The sequence below is a fragment of the Mastigoproctus giganteus genome, chromosome 6 (assembly GCF_048544385.1).
Source record: "Mastigoproctus giganteus isolate SK-2022 chromosome 6, ASM4854438v1, whole genome shotgun sequence".
NCBI classification, from domain to species: domain Eukaryota; kingdom Metazoa; phylum Arthropoda; class Arachnida; order Uropygi; family Thelyphonidae; genus Mastigoproctus; species Mastigoproctus giganteus.
In genome coordinates, this window is record NC_143580.1 from 227,622,934 (window position 1) to 227,645,188 (window position 22,255).

At 34.5% G+C, this 22,255-nt stretch overlaps 1 protein-coding gene across 1 annotated transcript in view; it reads right to left on the reverse strand.

Annotated features, from left to right (window-relative positions):
* Nucleotides 1–699: 699 nt before the first annotated feature.
* The window catches only part of LOC150085056 (rho GTPase-activating protein 11A-like), a 45,205-nt gene continuing 23,649 nt past the window's right edge, over nucleotides 700–22,255 (reverse strand). Inside the window, exons 6-7 of the mRNA XM_090376449.1 lie at nucleotides 3,882–4,087; nucleotides 700–866 (exon numbers count right to left, since the gene is read on the reverse strand). Of these exons, the coding sequence (XP_090232575.1) occupies nucleotides 700–866; nucleotides 3,882–4,087 (373 nt within the window). The remainder of the gene's footprint in view (nucleotides 867–3,881; nucleotides 4,088–22,255) is intronic.

Genomic DNA, 22,255 nt, shown 5'->3' on the forward strand with positions numbered 1-22,255 from the left:
CCATGTTTTTGCAAGCCAGTGTGTAAATTGTTTAAACTACAATATCCTTTTTAAAATATTTTCCTGAAGAAAATAGAAAGCATTGCCAGCAGAACAGTGTACTGAATTTTGCACTTCCAGTCAACCATGCTTTTTTCTGATACAGGCTACTCTGAAAATGACAAAAAAATTCTTACCTTCAGTAAACAAATTAGGTAAATTTGATGTTGGTCCACTAAACTATTATTCAAAATTTCTGCAACAAAATATGTAATCAAATTCACATTTATTAAAACATCTCTGTCTATTTGACCAAAGCACAACATACCATCATAAAAGCTGTTATAAAACTGAAAAAGCTATATGAGAGCAGAATGACATGGGAGTATATTATTTTATTTTGCTGTTGACATTTTAGCTTTCTGAAAGTCAAGTAAGGGATTCTTTTAAATTTATTTAATGTCAAATGAAGAGGATCATACATGTGGCATAAATAAACCCACTTATAATACAAAGAAGTGTTTTTTCTTTATTACTATATACCCCAAAATAAAATGATCTCTTTCCCAATGCAACATGAATAGTTCAGTACATTACAAAGAAAGTTTAATCCTCCTAGTTAACAGAAAATGAAAGGTAGTATGGAAGTATTTCAAAAGTTACTAATTGTTTCAGAGTGATTTTGATAGGACCATAACTTTTAATGAAGTAACAAAATACCTACTTCTTGAGAGATTGGGGAGCTAAATCAGAAATTGCTTTCCTCTTTTTGTTAGATTTTGAACGTGGATCTTCTGCAAGATATACAGCTGGGGAAGAGGGTGTTACAGCTTCAGAAGAGTCAGTGCGTCCATGGTTCACAAACTTCTTTAAGTTGCTCATTAATTCTGAAATAATATGAAAGCAATTATTATACTAAAACGAGTGGAGAGATATTGTTCAATAATTTAATAGGTTTATGACGTTTGCAGACACAAATTACTCGAATTACAATAAATTCAGAATGCTGGGCAATTCTTGAGGGTTCTACATTTTTTTTTTTTTTTTTTTTTTTTTCATATCCTATAGCTATAGGATATGAAAAATAAACATGCCAAATGTAATTTATTCTACAGATATTTCAAACTTAATATTTTGCTGATCAGTTACAGCCAATTATAATAATATCCTGTCATTGTTAACCACTGAGCACACGTTCAGAAAAAGTACTACTTAAGCAGTCTCATGGGTCCCAGGAGCTTCGATGATTAAAAAACTAATTTTTTATTCCCCCCTTTAAATTATATCCTATAGGTTGTTAAAAAATGAAGAGTTTAGACCTATTCAGTGGCTGTTTTGGAATACATTACATTAAGGTTAATCACATGGGCATTGATGGACTTGGAAGAGATTCCTTTAGACTTGAGAAATTCCAATGCATTACTAATACATAAAAGTGGTTCTAACACACCAGTCAATCTGACTTCAGTGATAGGGAAAATCATGGAGGCAATGGTAACACCAGAAGCATATCAAATTCTCATTGGGAGCCAAATGATTTTATAATATCTGAGGGGAAATTGGAAGAGAAACTGCTGAAACTAAAAGTAATTAAGTCACCTTGAACTAATGGAATCTATCCAATTACAGTCACTCCTCATATAATACGACAGTTGTGTCCCTAGAAACCTTCATGCAATGGAAAATTGTGCAATATAAGTAACAGGTCTTATGGGAAAAATAGGGTTAGATGCCGATCACTCAAGATTGAACACATTTGTAACCAAAACATTACAAAACACAATAAATAATCGTAATAAAATATTGCTAATGCTTTTGCTTCTATCGTAAACAAACTTGGTCTTTGTTTGATCCTCTATCCAAACAGATGACAGACGTTCCATCTCTTTCAATTCTTTTTGTCTTGATCTAATGTATTTTGTTACACTTTGAGTTGTTCCTGCTATGAAAGTTATTTTTATTTTCTCTGCATTCTTTCTAATTGTTCTTGGCATTGCCTCATTTAGGCCTGTAGCACTCAATATCACATGTTCTTTCATTTCGCTCAAAGTGTTTCACAATTTTATATTTTTCCTCTATCGACAGAGGTAGACTGGCCTTACCGGGGAAATGCCAGTGGGGAGGCGGCCAGAAGCCGATAGAGGCCGGTGTGATTTTGGCCATAAATGCTAGTATGAGGCCTCTACAAGTTTTCCCAGGTAAGAATTTTTGACCCAGTCTGCCTCTGTCTATTGATATTGCTTTCTTTTTTTCTCTCTGAATCTGTAGTATCTTCACCAGGACGCTTCCTTTCACACCTTTTTCAAGTATTTTACTAATTTTTAGGGAATAAAGCACAGTTACAAAACAAGGAGTCATGCTTGATACACATAAACAGAGCTGCGTGAGTGCAGCAACTGAATAAACAACACCGTAAAGGCAGAAACACACAATTATCACCTCACTAGCTCATATTTTACTAAAGCACATTTCTGGAGGTCACTACCATAAAACAATTTTCATTTGTGTTTCTGCTAGTGGAATCTGTTATAAATGGGTAGTAAACTGGAACTAATTGCATTTGAGATAATACCAATAGCTGGAATTGTGAGTTTTTACTTTATTATGGTGTTTCCCTTTACTGAAATCTTTAATCATATACAAAACATAAATACATTTTCAGAATCTTCTCTTCATTCCTATTGTGTTGCGTTCAGATGGGGTGATTCCTGTATTCGACTGCCATTTCTAGTAAACACAAAGGCAAATCGTGCATAAGCGAATTCGGTTCGTGTTATATACGACATTGTTCCTCTATTTATAAATTGTGTATGATGAAATTCGTGTAGAGTAAACACGTGTTATTCGAGGACTGACTGTATATTAAAAGAAGCAGCAAGAGAGTTAAGCAGACCTTTGGTTATAATTATGAGAGCATCCTCGGATTCAGGGGAGGTCCCTACAGATTAGAGATGTGCAAATATCTCTTCTATTCACAAAGGGGATCAAAGAGCGATTACAAACCTCGAAGCTTGACTTCTGTTCCAGGGAAAATAATAGAGTCAGTAGTTAGTGAAACAATGCAGGATCACCTTGCCAGGAATGCAGTTATACAGTAATGAAACACAGCATGGATTCGTTAAGGGGAAATCTTGTCTGACAACTCTGATTAGCCACGACATTGTTACTGAGGGTCTGAAAGCAAAATATGATTATGACATTATACACTTAGATTTCAGAAAGCTTCTGACTGTTTCACATGAAAGACTGCTGTAGAAATTGAAGCCATATGGCATTAGGGGACAAGTTACTGCTATAGATAAAGGGACAGTAGAACAGCAGGAGACAGTGAGTGGTTATTAATAGCCACCACTGTATTTCATGAATTAATGTTATTGATGGAGTTCATCAGGTTTCAGGGTGGCAGACCTTTCAATGACTTGTCACCATCAGCTACTAAAAATTATTTAATATCTGGTATCATAGCAAGCTAGAGAGCTTGCTATGTTACAGCCCTATCTCTTATTGCATATGCTGTAAAATAATGAAAATAAATTCTGGTTTGAATAAGTATTACAGCAAAACGGTTTTTTTCATTTTTGAGTTGTATATTTATCATCTATCATCTCTCAATGCTGGGACTTTGTATCACCACAGTTTTGCCAAGTTTACACTGATCCAGCACCTTCCTTGTCCTCTAACAAGAAAGCAATACCTGCTGATGCAGCTATATGAGTAGTGGCACCTTATTGAAAATAAAATAAGTACTTTTTAATTACCATAATTAGATAATTATTCTAGTGGTTTCAATTTAAGAAAATTCACTTAAACATAGTTATTTATTAGAATTTTACTGTTTCATTATTTCCTGTATGTGAATTAATAACATAAGCTCACTAATGGAAGAAACAATTTGCACAAACCTTGAACAGTGCCACTACGTCGCTTCTTTCTTGGCTTTGGAGGTGCATCTTCTATAAGGTCTAAAGATTTTTCACCATCTTCAAAGTGAAGGCTAAGGCCTTCGCAACTAAGCTTATTAGCTATTTCACTTGGAAGCTTTCCTATTTCATCAGCATTCTCAATAAGGATCTGCACTATACCAGTGTGATGTTGTATAATCTTGTTGCTACAACAAGAAATTAGAACAAACTATTATATACATTTTATATTCTTCAATTTACCCTTAATAAATAATTAAAAAACAAGGATTAATTTATGGCTAAATTTAAGAATGTTAGTTAACATGATATTAATTTCAATGTACAACAAACAAACTGAATATGCTATTTTTAATGTGGTATTTAAAAGAAAAAGATAGGAAATAAAGTTGAAATGACAAATGATACTCTGCATGTTAAAGTGTTCACTATAGATGTCCCCTTAAGATGTCAGTGCTGTTATTTGTTATTTGGTTATTAGGAGCATTAGAAACTAAGGCCATATTGCTCCAGGGATATGCGGTGGTCATTCCCTGACCTTTCCGCATCCTCTGTATTTGGTGGTCACGGGCTCGAACCCCGGTCTAATCAAGAAGCATGTGCTACGTACTGCTGCTCCTGCCCACCTGGCTACGGAGGTGCCTATCTAGGTGTACAAGATCTGAGAAATACAGACTAGTCTCCCAGAGTGCCCCATAGTCAGTGATGGATCTTAACAGAAAATGTGCATTATCTCAAACAGTTCATTTGCAGCTCAATGTTCGCTGGGACTTTTTTGCTTATTTTAGTTTGTACTTTTCACCTTTAAATTATTGACCATAATTTTTGAAACACCCTGTGTGTATATATACACATATATATATATAATATCGGTGTTTAGATACACCATAGATAACTCTTAATAAACTACAAAGTAGTTGTTGTAGGCATCATTTGCTGTTTCTCATATTGTGCTCTGCCTTCACGACGAGTTGCCATGATATTGCACTACTTCGAATAAGTAACTCTTCACTAATAGAGAAGACTATTGTTACTTATTCTCAGTTGAGTACCACCACCCAGACAGCACTGTTTCACGGCTATTGGCCGATCATCAGTGGGTGGGCAGGTACCCTGGTAATGCAGGGTACCTGCCCACCCACTGATGAACTTCACAACTGGGTCGTCATGTCTGCATTACCAGGGTACCTGCCCACCCACTGATGATCGGCCAATAGCCGTGAAACAGTGCTGTCTGGGTGGTGGTACTCAACTGAGAATAAGTAACAATAGTCTTCTCTATTAGTGAAGAGTTACTTATTCGAAGTAGTGCAACATCATGGCAACTCGTCGTGAAGGCAGAGCACAATATGAGAAACAGCAAATGATGCCTACAACAACTACTTTGTAGTTTATTAAGAGTTATCTATGGTGTATCTAAACACCGATATTATATAGATACCAAACTCTTAAAGTATTATGCCTTGTGCATTTATTTATTTTAAAAAAAAACACATATATATATATATACACACATGTTCACTACCAGTGCGACAAACTTGCAAGAGGTGTAGGGGACACAAAGACGAATCGGAATCGCATAGCATTGCAGGGTCCGAAATGCCCTCGTCATGCGGTAGAGGACGTTGAACGGGAGGCGCTGAACAGTGATCCCGCTGGAAGTCAGCATTTGCGAACCGGTTCCCGAGGCAGTAGGATGGAAGAGTATTCAAATGTTGAACTGGCCGACATGCACCTCGCGTATGGAGCTGCGGACTGTAACGGGCGCGCAGCTCTGCATTTGTACCAGGAACATTTCCTGCACAGGCATGCTCCTCATCATACGATTTTCGCATGTGTGCACAGAAGGTTATGTGAGACTGGTTGTTTCACAAGAGGTACCATGAATCGAGAGCGAATGACGAGGACACCAGACAATGAGGAGAATGTCCTACGTCTTGCAGAAGGCAATCAGAGTACGAGTACTCGAGCGATAGGCCAACGATTGGGTATTTCCCAATCCACTGTATGGAGGATACTGTCAACAAACCAAATGAGTTCATACCATCTGCAACGCGTCCAATCATTGGAGCCTGCGGATTATCCACCCACCCCGGAGGACTTTTACTACTTGGTTTCTTCAACAGAAACGGTTCGTAAATGCTGACTTCCAGCGGGATTGCTGTTCACGTGACCTCCCGTTCAATGTCCTCTACCACATGATGAAGGCATTTCGGACCCTGCAATGCTATGCGATTCCGATTTGTATTAGTGCCCCCTACACCTCCTGCAAGTTTGTCGCACTGGTAGTGAATCACCCTGTATATATATATATATGTGTGTGTGTGTGTGTGTGTGCACATGTTATTTATAGGGGTTCGCAAACTTTTATTTTGATATTTGAAGGGGGTCCGTGAATTTTTTTTTTTTTTTTTGAAAGGGTCCGTATATCTCAGTAGTTTTGGAACCACTGTCTTAGAGGATCTTAATATATGGTGTTCTACTCACAAGCTAAAGATCTCTATTGATAAGATGAAGCAGATGCTGTTGAAAGGGGATCTAAGTTTGAACATACCTTCTAATATTAAATTGAATGGGGAAACAATTAAAATAACAAGAACTTATAAATACCTTGGCATCGTTTTAGATGATTGGCTAAATTTCATTAGCTATGCTAAATTTATTTTTCAGAAAATCAAAACCTTAACTTGTAAAATTAAGTTAACTAGAAACTCATATGGTATTAAGTCTTCTACTCTTGGTTTGTATTACACATGTATTTTTATTCCAATTGTCTGCTATGCTGCTGGGGCTCTAAAGTTGTAAACTGTATGGTTAAAAGGTATGTCACACAGGCGCAGTATTTCTTTTTATTGGCTACCAGCAGATCTTGTAGAACTGTCTTCGGTAGCATTACATGTATTATGTCACCGACTCCCAATACAATATGAGATAATGTTAGACATTACCTTCTATATTACAGAAGGAAAAAAAACTCTTCCAGTTAGTTTGAGAGGTTTCACTGTTAATTTTGACATTCAGGAGCAGGATGATATTAAAAGAATTAGATCAGAGTTCTCCAGGGAATGGCAAAATGATTGGGTGCATTCTGGACTTGGAAGAAACAACATGCTTGGTTTATTCCTGGACTGTTCCCTACCTTTCTGGTTACTGGTCACAGCAGTATAAATTCTAAAAACAGTTTGCCTTGGGACTGTCTGCTACTCCTCTTTGTCAGTGTGGTGCTCTCGAATCTGATGAACATCTCATTTTTGATTGCTGATATTATGTAGATATAAGAAATGAATTGCGGCTGTTGACTGATGTTTATGTTGATACTGAATTGCCGGACTTTCTCATGAAAAAGGAGAATTTCAATACTTTCACCTTGTTTGCTGAAAGAATATTCAAGCGTAGGAAGAGTATTAATGTTCAAGTTACATAATCTTGTTATAGTTCTAAGGTGAACACTCTTTACAAGTTAACTCCTTCCTTGGATTTCCAATTTCCTCAATCAATTTGTTAAGTTGTAACTGTGACTTTTGAATTATTTTGTTTTGTATATAGAAATATCTAGTGAAGACAGTAATCATCGCTGTTTCACTAAGGGACATTTAGGATGTTTACTGTGTAAAACTGCAAGTTGAAATATCATTATAAAATGTCTTGTGGAGGCAGTAAATCAGTGTGTTTCTCTCAGGGCTTAATTATGAATGTATATATTTTGTAAGATGTAAATGTTGCCTTTCTTTTAGTTTAATTATGATCTTCTCTCTTCATCTTCCAGGGGATGCCTCTTTCTTTAGTAAATAGAACAAAGTGATTAGTGAATGGGTTGCTCATGCAAAGAAAGGCTTAAGTTTTGCAAATTACAGTGTCTGGAGACTAAGCACCTGTGAGGTGATCTGATTGAGGTGTATAAAGCCTTGAATGGTTTGAGCATGCTCAATGCTGATGGGATTCTTCCTCTTGCTCAGAATAATCGCCTGAGAGGGCATAAATTCAAATTGAGGAAAGACAGATGTATGGAAGTTTGCCTTTAGCTTTTAGGTGGTTGATTGCTGAAATAAACTTCCATCTGTTGTTGTAGAAGTTAATAGCTTAAACAGATTCAAGGCAGAACTAGACAAACATTTGGAGCGAGTGAATGGGCAAAATGAGAAGGGTGTGTGTGTGTGTGTTTTTTATAAGCTTGCTTTCTTGCATCACGTGCCTTTGCTAATGCTTTATCCCCTTATTTTTATCTCTTTCCTTTCCTCCCCCATACTTCTCAAGCTATCTTCCTGCTCTTATTCTTATTGGGGTTATCAGAATTTTCTGAAATCCCCCTTTACATGTCACCTCCGGGAATGTAGTCCCTGGCGCACCTCCTCATGGCCAAAAGTAGGAGACCGGATGTCCAAGGTTCCATGGCTGCAAAGTCGTCAGGTGCTGGCACTCAACATAACAACACACATACACTTGTCGGCCTTGGCTTTGCCTTTCAGATGCTACTGCGGCTTATAGGGGAAACCCTGGACACCGCAATCAAAACAAACACACCTCTACACCTTATATTAATGAACTTTATATATTTTATTACATTTAAAATTGTCTGGATATTTTATTAGTTTCTCCTACCAATAACCACTGCATTTATTTGTTGCTGTTTAATACAATTTTTTGAAGACATTCAACTGAAACTGTGCTGGTTATATCTTCGGAATTGGAACTTCTCATTGAAGTAATCTGAATAAGAGTAAATGGAAGCATTTGTCCCAATGCATCTGCTTCACACAGATATTCTGTTCACAAAGAATAATACAAATGAATGACATAGAAGTAATGTTGTGTTCAGTATGATGTTATCAATGTTCAATTGTGCAACTGCATATTAAAAATTTTGACAGAAAATCTATTCAGTAGTTGACTGGATGTTTGAAGAAGAGAAAATTGCTCTGCTACATTTGTAATTTACTTTCTACAAACAGATTAAATGTTTGGATTAAATACAGATATAATAACTTAATCTTCATAAACCACCTTGGATTGTTGGTTGTTTATGAAGATTGCAACACTTGGAAGAACTGGAAGTGAAATGTGTTTTTAATGTTATTATCAAATAGTATCAGAATGAACAGTTACAGATTACCCAATAGGCACAGCAAACAAGTTCCTAGGGCCTACCCATGTAAGTTGATTTATAGAAGAATTTTACTGAAAGCAAAAAGAACAAATAAATAAAAAAAAGTTTCCTCACTTATTCTAAGGAATTGAAATACAGTACATACAATAATTGTTATTGTTATTTGTTTTTTTTTAGGAGCATTAGCAACTAAGGCCATATTGCTCCAGGGATATGCGGTGGTCATTCCCTGACCTTTCCGCATCTTCCATATTTGAATACAATAATAATTTTTTATTGTGTATTTTGATATCTGATTTAGTTTATTTGGTTCTTGCACCATTTGCCTTCTGCTTGTGAAAAATTAGCCCCTGATGGCCGATGCATAGTATGTAGGTTACATTGTATGTCATGCTGCAGGCAATGCCACGCCAAAGTATTAGTGCCTAAGGGTCCCAGAGAATCTTAATCCTTCACCATGAATAAAATTTTAATTCTCCATTTTAAACTAGTTCTGGCAATTTTATTCAAAACTGATTGGTGTACTTTGTCCAAGATTCACTTGCTAGTATGAGTTTTGTTTCATAGAAAATAATATACAAAACATAATATTTTTGAATTATTCATAAAAAACAAAAAGTTATATTTAATAAGTATGCAATCCATTAGGAAAAAATCAGGCATTGGTATATATAAATTTTTTAAATTCCAAGCAGAAGTTAAAAAAAAAATTCTTTTCAGAAGTAAAAAAGGTAAAATTTGAGGTCTGTTAGCCCAGACCTCACTGTTTTTAACTATTGGACTAATAGTGATGATTAAGCTTACAAATCTACTGAAATTAAAAGCTCTTACATTTCCTTCAAAGATTAACTTTTATCTATATGTTAAATTAATTATAAATAATATATTAACTATTAATGAGAATACAGAAGCAAACAAATTGAAAGAGCACAAAAGATGATAAATTACCAGATCATTCCCTGGGTTGCAACCATCGTGTACAGTCACAACTTGGGATAAATAGTGTATGACTTTCAAAACACACATCTCAATGCACAGATGAGAAAAAATGTATATGTAGTACATACTCTGGAAAGGGTTAGATCAGTGGTTTTCAATCGGGGTGCCATGTAATTTGGGTTTAAGTTAACTTAAACTTATTTTTTTTTAATTTTTTTAAATTTATATATTATAAAAAGGTGTATGATATCTTTTTAATTTTGTGGTGATCTATATAATTGATGTTTATTTAGTACCTCTATATAAAGAATAAAATTAATATATATATAATTTGCATTATAAATTGCAATTTTGTTTATAGTTATATCATTGTAATAACTATCACAAAACATTTTTTATTATTATATATATATATATATATATAAAGCATCCATAAAATTACTGAGTTTAGGTTGTAAAGATGTAAAATTATAGTTAAAGTGTAATATATAGAACACCCAATTAATGCCATCAAACGATCGAACATTACATCGGACGTTATGTATATACTAAATAGATACGTTATAGTGTAAAGTTAATATCTTTAAAGTTTGAAAATCCATATAGCCATAGTCCTGCCATATCTCCAGTATACATGAAAACCAAAATATAAATCATATTAAGTAAATTAATAAAATAATAAAATAATAAGCCCAACACAGGAAAATTATTTTGCAAGGAACTTTGTCGAGGGCTAAACCCTTACAAAATAACCAACCCATGCTAGACTGAGCCATCGGTTTCTGTTATCATCTGCCTGTATACTAAAGCCAAAATAATATAATAGTGGAAATGTGGAATAATTTAGTATAACATTAACGTAAGATTTGAGACAAATGTAAGTCTAGAATGCCAAAACAACAAGTGTCGTACCGTAATACATAACAACAATTTATAAATGATACAGGCTGGATGATATTTAGCCCGACCGATCGCTACCACATTATAAGCACAACTGAGTAATTATTAAAATTTTTGCTGAACACAATTTAGCATAAAATAGCTAATAAAGCTAACCGAAGGAGAACGGAAAAATGTATAGTAGAGCAATAGTACCTCACTCCCCCTCGAATTACTCTAATAGTTCGCGAGGTATGAAAAATAAGGCAAGAGGAAAGCTAAAAGCAAAAAGAAAGAAAAGGTCAATTTATCGATAGTACATCGGATATTAACCGGGAGCGTAACTTCCCGACCCTAAAAGTAGGGATCCTGGTTAGGTAGTAAAGGCCTGTAAAAATATATCAATCGAATAAAAAGAAAAAGAAGAAAAAGAAAAAGGAAAAAAACGGAATGGCTAATTCCTAATAAAGTTTACTTTAAGTAGGACATAAATAATGTCAGATAAAGTCAAATTGTCAGTAATGCTAAGAGAACGAAAGACGGAACCTGTCAGATAAGGTCGGATTGTCAGTAATGCTTAGAGAACAAAAGAGGGGACATGGTAAAAACCCCGTAAGGAATCTACCAAGCATACTTTACCGTAGCCCAAGGCGGGAAAAACAAAACGCCTGCAGCAACCTCACTAGACTTATATAACTACAAAGCGTCATGCGCCACCTAAGATTTGTCAAGAATTAGCCGGTGTTTTTTGGATGAACAAAAGCATAATAGCGCCCTCTATAATAGAGAAAACAAAACCAATAATACTCAGATGTAGAAGAGAAATCCTAGTATAATATAGAATTCATTCCTACTGTAAAGAACCCATATAGGTACCACTTTTCTAAGGCGTAAGCTATATATAGCGAGTTCAAAACAGCAGTCCCTAGTATGTACATGTATATACAAAGGCTAATTAGTACACCACTCGCTATATCTATACCCTATATTAAAAAACAATAATGATTACATTAAGACCCCGGCAATATCCAAAATGTATATAACAGTTTAATAAACTGCCTGCCTAATATTTTCGATAATTTCCAACTGGTTTAAATTATCGTGGTACTTTTTTAGTGCTATGGATAAAGCAGTACTCATATGTTTCAAAATGAAATTATATGGGAAACCGTTATCCAATAATTTATGCTTAAGATCGATAAGCGCATATATAACATCACTTTTATTATTACAAATATATACTCTTCTGATAGTTTGTGTCACTATAATGTTTTTAAGTATACGTACAGAGATATTAGTACCCCAACGGGTTAAGTCTATAGTTTTGAAATTGAATTCTTTGCGTTTGTCAAATAGCTTGGTAGATAGTGTATTATTATTAATCTGAATATCTATGTCCAGATATGCTACTTTAAAAGGGTCACCGTAGTTAGTGACTTCTAGAACCAACTCCTGCGGGTAGTGTTTAACCGCTTCTGTAAGAAAGCTAGTATTGTTGAACACAATTAGGTCATCAATATATCTGAACATATGGATATCTTTAACAAAGTTGTTTTCAAAATGATGCAGATATAAGTTGGCGATGAGACACGAGCTACTCGCCCCCATGGCAATGCCAGCATGCTGTATGAAAATATTACTACCATTATAAATATAGCTGTTGGAAATACAAAGATTAATCAAGTTATCCCAATAATTACGTTGGCAGGGTAAAATTTGGCTATATTCTGTAAAATAATTATTTAACACCAATTTTAGACTATCATGTGGGATGCTAGTAAATAAATTTTTGAAATCATATGTATTTATATGTTTGATGCTATTCATATTGTTCTTTATAAAGGTTAAAATAGGTCTATTGTTATTAATAATTCTGGAGGAATCTATAGCCTTGAAAATCATGCTGAGCAATTCAACTAGCTTACTATGTGGGACTTTTGAGTAGCTATTTCTACAAGATGTAATAAATCTGAAACTAATAGGCGATTTGTGAAACTTGGGAATACCATACAAATACGGAAAATTAGTATTATAGTTACTAATTTTTAACCTTTTTTGTATAGCCAGTAGCTTTTTGGTAATAGTACCAAGGTTACAGTTAGATTTAGTATATGTAGCACTGCTATGTAGTTCATTGTATAATAGTGTGGCATAGAATTTTTTGCAGATGAAACTGTAATTATTAGCGGCCTTATCTATAGTTGTTATGATAAATATATCCTGTAACTCCTTTAAATGTCGTTTGATTAACTGCATATTATATCTTTTGCTATCTCTAATGGTATGATGCTTCCTATGTAAAAGCATACTAAATATATGTTGTTTAAAATCGCTATTAGTAAGAACTAGCCAATTATAGAAGGCCTCTAGTGGTAAATTAAACTTATAGGCCAATTTAAGGCAAAAATGCATAAGGTCAGAATGTATTAGTTTGGTTATAAGATTAGCATTAAGGCTAGTGTTAGGTCTGTATTTAAAACCGTAGGAAAGAACAGATCTCAATTCCTGGTGAGGAACCAGGTTAAGATTACCAGTAATTACATGCCCATGATGTAAGTCAACGAAATCATGGTATTGTGGTAAGTGGCAGTAGCAAATAGCATCCTGGTAGACATTATCTAAGTTGCAGGCTAGCTGCTTATAATTACAAGCAGTAAGCCCAAAAGGTTTATTGTAACTAAACCTAGTTACTATATTCCTATTACTGAGTGGAAAACTGCTAACATGTTTATTTAATATCTCCTTTAACGGTAAGTAGTCAAATATAATGTTACTGAATTTAATATTGATATAGATGTTATGGATAACAGGTTTATTACATAGACGATATTTAAAAATATCCCTAAGTAAGTGGTCAAGATGCTGGTTACGATGTGAATATGTCTGGTTAATTTTTTCTAAGGCTTTTAACTTGCTATGCTTGAGGCCGAATAAGATATCATGTATGAGTTTAATATTTATAACATTTTTATCCCAAGTATCCAGCATGTCGGTAAATTTTCCTAAAGTATGCTTAGTGCGCATTTGAATGCCAGTACCAGTATTGTTAAAAACTTTGTTTCTCATCTTACTACGTGGCAATTTAGGCTGGGATCTATTAGCCATATGAAAAAGTTTATAAACACAAGTATCTAAACTACCAATATTATAATTACGTCCATTAAACAAACTATTGAGACCATAAGGGTACAGGGTTTTATATTTAAGAATATTGCAGTTTTCACGTTGTAATCTAATGCTGTGTCTATGTTCAATATCTAATATAGTAATAGAAATATTATCGAAACTATGTGTTTGGAAGTGCTGCAGTTCAATGTCATTTTTATTAACAAAATTATTAATATGGGATCTGTGCCCATTAATTCTAATATGTAATTCACCTCCTGTTTGTCCAATATACTTAGCCATACACGTATTACATGTAATTAGGTAAATAGCTCCCCTAGAATGGCAGAAAACCGGATCATAGGTATTATGGGAGACATGTTTAATGTTCATGGCCGGGCAAGTTTGACATCTCATATTGTTGCATTTGTTGAATTTTAAGTATAGCTCCGATGCAAAAGTCCTCGTGTCCAAATGTAAGTTATTGTCTATAGTATCATTAACCGGGCGGTTACTTGGTAAGCCTAATACATTAGATGCAACATGGCTATTTTGGTTACTTATCGGATCACTCATACGGATTCTACTATGGCTATGAGTGATCCGATAAGTAACCAAAATAGCCATGTTGCATCTAATGTATCAGGCTTACCAAGTAACCGCCCGGTTAATGATACTATAGACAATAACTTACATTTGGACACGAGGACTTTTGCATCGGAGCTATACTTAAAATTCAACAAATGCAACAATATGAGATGTCAAACTTGCCCGGCCATGAACATTAAACATGTCTCCCATAATACCTATGATCCGGTTTTCTGCCATTCTAGGGGAGCTATTTACCTAATTACATGTAATACGTGTATGGCTAAGTATATTGGACAAACAGGAGGTGAATTACATATTAGAATTAATGGGCACAGATCCCATATTAATAATTTTGTTAATAAAAATGACATTGAACTGCAGCACTTCCAAACACATAGTTTCGATAATATTTCTATTACTATATTAGATATTGAACATAGACACAGCATTAGATTACAACGTGAAAACTGCAATATTCTTAAATATAAAACCCTGTACCCTTATGGTCTCAATAGTTTGTTTAATGGACGTAATTATAATATTGGTAGTTTAGATACTTGTGTTTATAAACTTTTTCATATGGCTAATAGATCCCAGCCTAAATTGCCACGTAGTAAGATGAGAAACAAAGTTTTTAACAATACTGGTACTGGCATTCAAATGCGCACTAAGCATACTTTAGGAAAATTTACCGACATGCTGGATACTTGGGATAAAAATGTTATAAATATTAAACTCATACATGATATCTTATTCGGCCTCAAGCATAGCAAGTTAAAAGCCTTAGAAAAAATTAACCAGACATATTCACATCGTAACCAGCATCTTGACCACTTACTTAGGGATATTTTTAAATATCGTCTATGTAATAAACCTGTTATCCATAACATCTATATCAATATTAAATTCAGTAACATTATATTTGACTACTTACCGTTAAAGGAGATATTAAATAAACATGTTAGCAGTTTTCCACTCAGTAATAGGAATATAGTAACTAGGTTTAGTTACAATAAACCTTTTGGGCTTACTGCTTGTAATTATAAGCAGCTAGCCTGCAACTTAGATAATGTCTACCAGGATGCTATTTGCTACTGCCACTTACCACAATACCATGATTTCGTTGACTTACATCATGGGCATGTAATTACTGGTAATCTTAACCTGGTTCCTCACCAGGAATTGAGATCTGTTCTTTCCTACGGTTTTAAATACAGACCTAACACTAGCCTTAATGCTAATCTTATAACCAAACTAATACATTCTGACCTTATGCATTTTTGCCTTAAATTGGCCTATAAGTTTAATTTACCACTAGAGGCCTTCTATAATTGGCTAGTTCTTACTAATAGCGATTTTAAACAACATATATTTAGTATGCTTTTACATAGGAAGCATCATACCATTAGAGATAGCAAAAGATATAATATGCAGTTAATCAAACGACATTTAAAGGAGTTACAGGATATATTTATCATAACAACTATAGATAAGGCCGCTAATAATTACAGTTTCATCTGCAAAAAATTCTATGCCACACTATTATACAATGAACTACATAGCAGTGCTACATATACTAAATCTAACTGTAACCTTGGTACTATTACCAAAAAGCTACTGGCTATACAAAAAAGGTTAAAAATTAGTAACTATAATACTAATTTTCCGTATTTGTATGGTATTCCCAAGTTTCACAAATCGCCTATTAGTTTCAGATTTATTACATCTTGTAGAAATAGCTACTCAAAAGTCCCACATAGTAAGCTAGTTGAATTGCTCAGCATGATTTTCAAGGCTATAGATTCCTCCAGAATTATTAATAACAATAGACCTATTTTAACCTTTATAAAGAACAATATGAATAGCATCAAACATATAAATACATATGATTTCAAAAATTTATTTACTAGCATCCCACATGATAGTCTAAAATTGGTGTTAAATAATTATTTTACAGAATATAGCCAAATTTTACCCTGCCAACGTAATTATTGGGATAACTTGATTAATCTTTGTATTTCCAACAGCTATATTTATAATGGTAGTAATATTTTCATACAGCATGCTGGCATTGCCATGGGGGCGAGTAGCTCGTGTCTCATCGCCAACTTATATCTGCATCATTTTGAAAACAACTTTGTTAAAGATATCCATATGTTCAGATATATTGATGACCTAATTGTGTTCAACAATACTAGCTTTCTTACAGAAGCGGTTAAACACTACCCGCAGGAGTTGGTTCTAGAAGTCACTAACTACGGTGACCCTTTTAAAGTAGCATATCTGGACATAGATATTCAGATTAATAATAATACACTATCTACCAAGCTATTTGACAAACGCAAAGAATTCAATTTCAAAACTATAGACTTAACCCGTTGGGGTACTAATATCTCTGTACGTATACTTAAAAACATTATAGTGACACAAACTATCAGAAGAGTATATATTTGTAATAATAAAAGTGATGTTATATATGCGCTTATCGATCTTAAGCATAAATTATTGGATAACGGTTTCCCATATAATTTCATTTTGAAACATATGAGTACTGCTTTATCCATAGCACTAAAAAAGTACCACGATAATTTAAACCAGTTGGAAATTATCGAAAATATTAGGCAGGCAGTTTATTAAACTGTTATATACATTTTGGATATTGCCGGGGTCTTAATGTAATCATTATTGTTTTTTAATATAGGGTATAGATATAGCGAGTGGTGTACTAATTAGCCTTTGTATATACATGTACATACTAGGGACTGCTGTTTTGAACTCGCTATATATAGCTTACGCCTTAGAAAAGTGGTACCTATATGGGTTCTTTACAGTAGGAATGAATTCTATATTATACTAGGATTTCTCTTCTACATCTGAGTATTATTGGTTTTGTTTTCTCTATTATAGAGGGCGCTATTATGCTTTTGTTCATCCAAAAAACACCGGCTAATTCTTGACAAATCTTAGGTGGCGCATGACGCTTTGTAGTTATATAAGTCTAGTGAGGTTGCTGCAGGCGTTTTGTTTTTCCCGCCTTGGGCTACGGTAAAGTATGCTTGGTAGATTCCTTACGGGGTTTTTACCATGTCCCCTCTTTTGTTCTCTAAGCATTACTGACAATCCGACCTTATCTGACAGGTTCCGTCTTTCGTTCTCTTAGCATTACTGACAATTTGACTTTATCTGACATTATTTATGTCCTACTTAAAGTAAACTTTATTAGGAATTAGCCATTCCGTTTTTTTCCTTTTTCTTTTTCTTCTTTTTCTTTTTATTCGATTGATATATTTTTACAGGCCTTTACTACCTAACCAGGATCCCTACTTTTAGGGTCGGGAAGTTACGCTCCCGGTTAATATCCGATGTACTATCGATAAATTGACCTTTTCTTTCTTTTTGCTTTTAGCTTTCCTCTTGCCTTATTTTTCATACCTCGCGAACTATTAGAGTAATTCGAGGGGGAGTGAGGTACTATTGCTCTACTATACATTTTTCCGTTCTCCTTCGGTTAGCTTTATTAGCTATTTTCTGCAAAATTTTATGCTAAATTGTGTTCAGCAAAAATTTTAATAATTACTCAGTTGTGCTTATAATGTGGTAGCGATCGGTCGGGCTAAATATCATCCAGCCTGTATCATTTATAAATTGTTGTTATGTATTACGGTACGACACTTGTTGTTTTGGCATTCTAGACTTACATTTGTCTCAAATCTTACGTTAATGTTATACTAAATTATTCCACATTTCCACTATTATATTATTTTGGCTTTAGTATACAGGCAGATGATAACAGAAACCGATGGCTCAGTCTAGCATGGGTTGGTTATTTTGTAAGGGTTTAGCCCTCGACAAAGTTCCTTGCAAAATAATTTTCCTGTGTTGGGCTTATTATTTTATTATTTTATTAATTTACTTAATATGATTTATATTTTGGTTTTCATGTATACTGGAGATATGGCAGGACTATGGCTATATGGATTTTCAAACTTTAAAGATATTAACTTTACACTATAACGTATCTATTTAGTATATATATATATATATACACACACACACACACACACACACACACACACACACACACACACACACACACACACACACACACACACACACACACAGAAAGAATCGGATCTAACAGGCAGAAAATTGAGTAGGGGTGCCACAAAATAAAATAAATTACTTAGGGGTGCCATTATTAAAAAAAGGTCAAAAATCACTGGGTTGGACTGCTTATAGCAGGGGTGGCCAACCTATGGTGCATGCACCAAATGTGGAGCTTTGGAAGATTACAAGTGGCGCATTTCATCATAAAATTTCTCAAGTACCCAAAACCCATATTGCCGATTCTTTGGTTCTATTTCCTTTCATTTCAGGTCATTCTGCATATGGCTTAAGACACTCACCACCTTCTTTCCACTTACACACACATAAACGTGTCAATTCCCTCAATTTAGCAAAAGAAATAAATTAAATAGTCTCAAAAAAAATGCATTTATTTCTGAATTTTGACCGTAAGTGATCTATGGCTATGAAAATATATTGAGCACTTAGTCGTCCATTGCCTCCGGCGCTCGACTCTATGCACAAGTGGGAAAATAAATGCAATACGTGACTTTTTCAGGGGACTGAGAATATACAAATAGATCCTTTGTCGGAAGTCTTCCAAATTAAAAGGAAACAATGAAATGATAAATTTGAGGTATTTTCATCTACGAGAAATTTCCATCAATCACATTTTGCCAACTCAAGAAATAGTAGGAGGGAGCTCCCCCCCCCGGTCGCACCTGCTCAGCTGTTCGTCAAAATTTTTTGACAGTTTACAACTGATATTCTGTGTGATACGACGTACATACTTGTGATCTGTTTGTTCTTTTTCAACATTCAGACTTCTAGAGTTTTGTACTTTTCTGTTTTTTTTTTTTTTTATTCCTTCTATCTGCCACAGTGCAAAAGAAAATGAGCAAAAAGAAAAGCAGAAAGTGATATTAAACGTGAGTGGGAAAATGAGTTGTTATTTATAGCAAGTTCATCAGGAAAACCGTTTTGCATTGTTTGTGAAAGTATTCTTTCACATAATAAAAGACATGATCTTAATAGACACTATAAATCACAGCATCAGACTAACATAGAAGGAAAAATGAAGCTCGTTCTTGGGTCTGAGCTACGAAAAGAATATGTGACTAAGAAAAAGGAAGAAATCAGAAGAAGACAAAATATATTTGCTAAAGTAAGTTGTGAAGACTTGGCGATGATAGAAGCGTCCTATGAAATTGCTTTAGTATTGGCAAAAAAAAATAAACCTTTTTCTGACGGAGAAGAAATTGTTAAGCCTTGTCTCCAAATATTTGCACACCATCTTGGTAATAAAGGTATTGAAAGGAAAGCAGACGAAATTGCTATATCAAGGCAGACAGTTACGAGACGTATCCAGGAACTCTCTCAGCAACTGGAAGATCTTGTCCATTCTTGTACTTTCTTTTCTCTAGCTTTGGATGAATCAACGGACATATGTGGTGTAGCCCAGTTAAACATTTTCATAAGAGTAATTGATGATAATTTTAATATCTTTGAAGAACTTGCCAGTCTGGAGTCATTGCATGGTAACACAAGAGGATCAGACATATTTGAAAAAGTAAAATCATGCCTAGAAAATCTAAAATTAGATTATAGTAAACTCATCAGTGTGTGTACTGACGGAGCACCATCAATGATAGGTAAAGCCAATGGCACTATAACTTTGCTTGAAAATTTTTTAAATCGTCCTGTACTAAAATATCACTGCATTATACACCAAGAGGCACTGTGTGGAAAAACTTTAAATATGCAGCACGTTATGTTACCAGTTGTGAAATTTGTGAATAAAATTATAACAAGAGCATTAAACAGACGAGAATTCAGAGAATATTGTGAGTTGTTAGATTTGGATTTGTTATTTGGTTTTTTTTTTAGGAGCATTAGCAACTAAGGCCATATTGCTCCGGGATATGTGATGGTCATTCCCTGACCTTTCCGCATCTTAAGTATTTGGTGGCGACGGGCTCGAACCCCGGTCTAATCAAGAAGCGTGTGCTACGCACTGCTGCTCCTTCCCACCTGGCTACAGAGGCACCATAAGATTTGGAATATGGTGAACTTGTCCTTCATTGTGAGGTGCGCTGGCTTTCTGGAGGACAGGTTCTGAGTAGATTTTGGAAATTGAAAAATGCTGTTTATAATTTTTTAGAACAGGAAAATGAACTACCTGATGAAAGAACCTTATTATTAGATAACAACTAGCTATTTGATTTGGCATTTTTAGTTGATGTTACTAGTCATCTCAATGATCTAAATTCGAAACTACAAGGCATGAATAAATTATTTCCTAGCTTAGTAAATAGCATCAATTCATTTAAAATGAAATTAAAACTGTTCAACTCTCAGTTAGAAAATCAGGATTTAAGTCAATTTCCACACTTGAAAGAGCAGAATGAATGTGCTGTGGATGATAGCAATTGGACTAAATATCTTGAAAAAAAATCAAGTTATTGCAAGTGTCATTTGAAAGTCGTTTTCATGATTTGGCTAAAGAAGAAAACTACATGCTCGCATTTATAAACCCATTTTTACTCAGTGAACAAAACATAATTGAGATGCCTAGTAATATACAAATGGAACTTATTGATTTAAAAACAAATTCATTATTAAAAATGAAATTTGATGAGCTTTTTTCAGATCAAAATGCTTCTGACATGATTAATTTCTGGCGTTCATTACCCTGTGAACATTTCCCAGAACTAAGAAAATTTGCAAAAAATTATATATGTCATTTCAGAACAACATATAGATGTGAACAAGCATTTTCATCCATGAAATTGATCAAAAGCAAAACGAGGTCGCGAATGACTGACTCAAATTTGAAGAATTCTCTGCTGCTCTCAATAACAAATTTAACACCAAACATTGAAAGACTGGCGAAATCCAAACAGGCTCAAAAGTCTCATTAATGGTAAGTAATGAGTAATATTATGTGCTGTAATAGAAATTGCTTTACATACAATAATTAAATCATTTAAAAATGTTAATTATGTTCATAAACATACTTTTATTAAAAAGGTTATTAAGGATATGCCTGGACTCGTTCTAGCGAGCAGAGAGAACAGACGACTCCAAGTTCCAACCTGATCTTGCTCTCGGTGCTCCATCTCGCTCAGAGCTCTCTCTCTCTCTCTCTCTCTCTCTCTCTCTCTCTCTCTCTCTCTCTCTCTCTCTCTCTCTCTCTCATCAGATCCAACAACTGTGGATCTGATGAGATCCACAGTTGGATCTTCACCAAACGAGACTCTCCGGCAGCTGTAGCACCGACAGCGGTCACCCTCTTGTCGAAGAGATCATCTCTCACTATTGTAGATTGGTGCTCCAATAAACATGTGTCTTTTGAACTGGCGTAAATTATTATTTAATTTAGTTGTGTTTGAGTTATTCTTTTTCCTCCTCTAAGCGAAGCAGATCCTACCCCTATCCCTATTTTACAACCCCAACCATGAACATAAGAAAGCAGAAAAGGTGTTTGAGTTGTATGGCGCATCTGAACTTGTATGTGAAAAAATTGGCGCATAGTATGTAAAAGGTTGGCCACCACTGGCTTATGGCAAAGAGTAATGTATTATTAATAAAAATTCCAGATGAAATTTAGGTAGTACTGAATAACAAAAATAAATAATAATTCCTACTTTACCTTGGCTCCCAACCTTGCAGC